Source organism: Chanos chanos, chromosome 6 (genome assembly GCF_902362185.1).
Source record: "Chanos chanos chromosome 6, fChaCha1.1, whole genome shotgun sequence".
NCBI lineage: Eukaryota > Metazoa > Chordata > Actinopteri > Gonorynchiformes > Chanidae > Chanos > Chanos chanos.
Genome location: NC_044500.1, coordinates 615,001 through 620,000, shown reverse-complemented (window position 1 = coordinate 620,000; position 5,000 = coordinate 615,001). Strand labels below are relative to the sequence as shown.

The window sequence follows — 5,000 nt, the reverse complement described above, 5'->3', positions numbered from 1 at the left end:
GCCTAGCACATGATTCTTTATACACAACACTTAACAACTGCACTAACACGACAGACAGATTACAGACCAGCTGCACCAACACGACAGACAGATTACAGACCAGCTGCACCAACACAACAGACAGATTACAGACCAGCTGCACCAACACGACAGACAGATTACAGACCAGCTGCACCAACACGACAGACAAATTACAGACCAGCTGCACCAACACAACAGACATATTACACACCAGCTGCACCAACACAACAGACATATTACACACCAGCTGCACCAACACAACAGACATATTACACACCAGATGCCCCAGTGCAACAGACAAATTACAGACCAGATGCCCCAGTGCAACAGACAAATTACAGACCAGATGCCCCAGTGCAACAGACAAATTACAGACCAGCCGGTCACAGCACAGACTTATGCTGATTATGTATTTCTGTCCTGTCAATCATTCGTCATTACACAGCACGTCATAAAAACCCCAAAACCTGCATTACCACAGGACCTCATTTCAACCAAATGACACGCAAAACTGTACCCTCTAATTTCTACATACTCTCGTTTTTGAAGAGAAACTGTGTGCCAATACCACTGATCTATCTATCTATTCTAATTCATCCATATTGGTTAGTTGTGTGCGTACCACTTATGTAGTGCAGTCGCGAGCAAACTCTGAGATTTCCAAACACTTCCTCAGAATTCCACTGAGCAGAATACTTGCTCAATGAAGAGAAATGGAGAGGCAACACCCCGAACACTCAAAAGATTTACCGTCAGTGAATCGCTTACTCTGCCAGGAACGATTTAAATTATGATCACAGCGCGATATAACCGGCAGGTTTGTAATCGGACAGACTTGCCTAGGTGCAAAACCGCTCTGACTTGTCCTGACACATAGCGACAAGTGTGAGAGACTGAAGGACTTGTTGCACTACAGAGCAGTATCCGTGTTTCTCCCGTGCAAACAAAAACCGCTAATTTTTATGGATACAAAGACGGTCAGAAGATCTGAGAATCTGGTATGATTAAATATTTTAAATTAGTGCTTTTGTAACCATGGTTTCACACACTACCACTGCTTTTTTGGGGTAAAAAAAATAGCTTACATGCAATATGCAATGTAGCTACACCGTACCACATGACCCCGGGTGACGAAGCAACACGGTCGAAAGATTAAGTAAAATATTCCGCGACTTGTCCCTCATACGGGAAGTTCACGCGCCCTGTTTCAACAGCCCAAGAATTGCCGTCCAACTGGAGTCTCCAAACGTAACTTAAAAAACACCCAACAGCCCCAGAGACAAAGACCTTCAGAAGTTTGAGAATTCAATGAAGTCTCTCTTTCTTTCTCTCTCTCTCTCTCTCTCACGCACACACACACACACAAACACTCCATACAGATTTCGCAACGCTAACTCACCATCGCGTCTGAAGTTGGAGGATCGGAGAGCTCTGGCGGACACTACCTGGGCTTTGGTGCCACCATACTCGCAGCCAGAAAGAGCGAGCATAAAAAGCAACGCGAGCTGCATTGTCAACGGTGTCCGGTGCACTCTCTGCTTTCTTAAAATCCACATGGAATCTTCCAGCTGTGTCGAACAGTGAGCCAAGCTGTCTTTTATCGTGGTTTTATTGTCTCTCAGTTCGCTCCCAGTCCAAATGAAGGTATCCTCTGTCCTAATTTATTTCTCACTCACATACTTCATCTGCGGCACCCAGACATGAAGTCACCCAGCCGTCCCTGGAATCAAGAAACTTGAAAACCATTGGAGACAGAGAGAGGGACGCAGGTTCATATACCCCCTTTCAAGGCCAAGGTGAAGAATTCAGACCTTTGACTCGCCGTCGATTTATCGTCTTTTATCTCATGCGGTTCCCAAATATGTAATTCCAACAAAATGCTTAGCGTTCTTTAAACATTTAAGAAAGGTGATGAAATTTAAGTAGTTCTCGGGGGATAACGTTCAAAAGTGTTCCACGATGTACACGCACGCTTTTCTCAATTGGGAATCCAAAGTGAGAAACCGGAGGAAAGTTGCGTAGCACACTTTTGCTGTTGTTGATCGGAATGAGCACTCGAGAAACAGCGGGAGGAGGGTGTCCTCAGCCCCCTCCATTGTCAGACGAGGAAATACGCCCGGAGGACTTTAAAAAATGTAGAGGAAACCTGATTTCACATACCAGACAAAAGAAAGGGAACCACTCCTCAAAGCAGGAGCGTGTCTGTGGTGATGTTTGACATGAATTTAATGGTCAGAAGTCGTGGAAGGTTTGGGCAGGCGCATATGGCAGAGAAGTCACAGCGTGTTGTTTAAGATTTTAATTTTAAAAGTCCAGTCAGCAGGGACAGGTCCTTACGGTAGGTCAGCGTACATGGACGTCAAATGTATTAAGGTTCAGACGCGTGACAACCACCTGTAGGAATTTCGTCATTTCCGATTTTTACCAGACATTTTAAGGCACCCGTTCATACAAACACACACACTAGATGCACAGCCTGCGCCGAGCAAAAGAAAGTGCGCGCGCGCGCGCGCGTGTGTGAGAAAGTAAATGGTCTTGTCAGCAAGTTTGAAAATCGTCATTCGAATAGGTGTGGTGAGAGAGAGAGTGTATGTTATGTGGAAAGTAATGTGTCCCTCCAGGTACGAATCGTGTTTTGTGCTGACAATCATTGCCGAGTTCTCATTATAACATTACTATAAATCATATTCTGTCTTTAAATGAACAAACCAGGCATATTGCTGATCACACCCAGGAATGCATTAATGTTCTCTCTCGTATCAGAAAGTGCTTTTCTGGAGACTGTGTTTACCAAGGAATATCTCTCTCTCTCTCTCTCTCTCTCTCTCTGTGTGTGTGAGAGAGTGTGTGTTTTTGTTTATTCTCAACTGTCTGTGCAGAAATGATCAGTTACATACAACAGACATAAACAATCAAACACTAAAGAGGCAAGATGCACATTACGAGGTGAGATGAGATGTTTTATGAGTGTGTGTATGTCCATGTGTAAACACTTACAGGTCCTGCAGCTAAAAAAAAAATCACTTTTAGTTTCTCCTGGTAACATTTTTATGTAGTGGCAAATGGTTGTCAGTCTATGTTTTTCACAGTCAGTAACATTAAACTAACATTAAAGTGAAGTATTAGGAATGATAATGTTTGTGTGGAACCTGCTGGAATAAAGTTGATGGGCCAATGTAATACAGATAAATAATCCTGTTGACACACGACCAGTGAAACATGGAGTCTCTTATTATGAAGACACTGTGCAGCCCATGCTGTAGTATATACCACACTGCAGGGGTCCTCAAATACCTAAGAGCATCCACCTACAAAACTTCCGCTGAGTCGAAGGTCCAGAGAAAGGCAGGTGAATCAAGCAAAGTCCCAAAAACCCCCAAAACTAAGTACAAAAAGTGTTGTAGTTTTAATGGGAGAAGTAACATCTTTTTTTCTGCAAGCAGCTGTTTAAACTTGGGCCCAAAAGGTGTTAGGGCCAGGCAGAGGCACAGAAGGTGTTAGGGCCAGACACAGATGTAAGTGTTCATTAGTGAGTCTGCTGTGGTATATTCACAGTTGAAAATGCTGATTCACAACAGTACGTTAAGGGAAACATGGTAAGAATTTGAAGGGCCATTTTCTGCAGGAGAGCACTGGCTGCAGTAACCATCTTAGTCCAGAGAGTGACAGCGTCACAGTGAAGCTTCCTGCAAAGCAAGGTTCTCTTGGAGCTCAATCAGCTCAGTTTGCAGACAAGCAGCACCAGCCCATGGGCAGATATTTTGTGCTTCCATTGAGAATTCTGCGACATTTCAGGTTAGAAACAGATTTTCAATGCACAGTAGAACTTGTTTTCCCAGGGAGAAGTCTTCAGTTTTGAAATTTTCAATCAGCTTCTCTGGGAATTCAACATGATTATGATGCTGATGTTTCCCTTTGGTCTGTTCCAAAAGTTTTTGGAAGTGAAGTAGGCCCTCCTGTATAGCGCATCTGAATACCTCCAGCTTCCTCTGGAAAGCACAGACCTGCTGACATGAGGTCACGCGTTGTGTTGCCTTTGCCCTGGAGCCTGACATTGAGGTAACTGAGATGGGAAGTTAAATCAGTCAGAAATGCAACAGCCTCCATTTTCTCTTCATTCTGCATTAAATCCACAAACTGTTCAGCTTTTGATCCATTACCTAGAGAGCCCAACAGCGCTTTCCCCTCCCACATCAACGGCTGAAGTGCCCTTGGGCAAAGCACTTAACCCCAAAACTGCCCCCTGGTTTAACTATTGATTTAGTTAAACCAGGGGGCGTTGATTTAACTATTATGCTTGTAGCTTGATATGATGATTTGAGCTGGTTTAGTTTTGTGGTTCTTACGTATGTACTCTGGGGATAAGTGTGATCGAAATGTACATGTTTGGTGTCATAGCGGCGCCTGACGTTCAGCTCTTCACAATGGCCATCGTCTCATAACAAATTAAACGCATTGGTTGCGTTCGTGCTTCCCCCGGGGAGTATGAACTAGTGATGTAGGTCATGCGTGAACGAATCATTTGTTTTGAACTAATCTTTTGTATGACTCAGGAGTAACGAGTCGTCTCAGTGAGTGATTCGTTCGTTTTCCCCTGGGCGGCGCATGCCTGCCCCTCCTCTCTTTTATCTCATGTGTGACAGCTACTGGCTCAGATTCATTCATGAACAGCTATTTTGGGTCCTTCCGTTCACTTGTCACATGACTGCTGCATATTCTCAGGCTGTGTCTGAAATGGCATACTATATACTGCTCGTATACTGATCTTGATGTAAAATTAGTAGGTAATATGCAGTACATGCAAAATGAAAATTTTGCAGTACACGACAGTTACCTGGATGATGTACTACTCTGGTGAAAATTTGCAGCACACAGCCAGAGCTCACTTCATTGGGTACTGCATCCCGTGATGCAACACAGCGATTTCCAACTGCCAAAAATGTCAGAAAACATGGCGGACAGCGACGGAGAGGAGAGCT

The 5,000-nt window shown here is 44.1% G+C and overlaps 1 protein-coding gene across 1 annotated transcript in view; it reads right to left on the bottom strand.

The window, feature by feature from the left end:
• pdgfd (platelet derived growth factor d) overlaps positions 1–2,433 on the bottom strand; it is a 51,611-nt gene extending 49,178 nt beyond the window's left edge. The window contains exons 1-2 of the mRNA XM_030776661.1: positions 2,374–2,433; positions 1,421–1,487 (exon numbers count right to left, since the gene is read on the bottom strand). Of these exons, the coding sequence (XP_030632521.1) occupies positions 1,421–1,487; positions 2,374–2,433 (127 nt within the window). The remainder of the gene's footprint in view (positions 1–1,420; positions 1,488–2,373) is intronic.
• Positions 2,434–5,000: the final 2,567 nt, after the last annotated feature.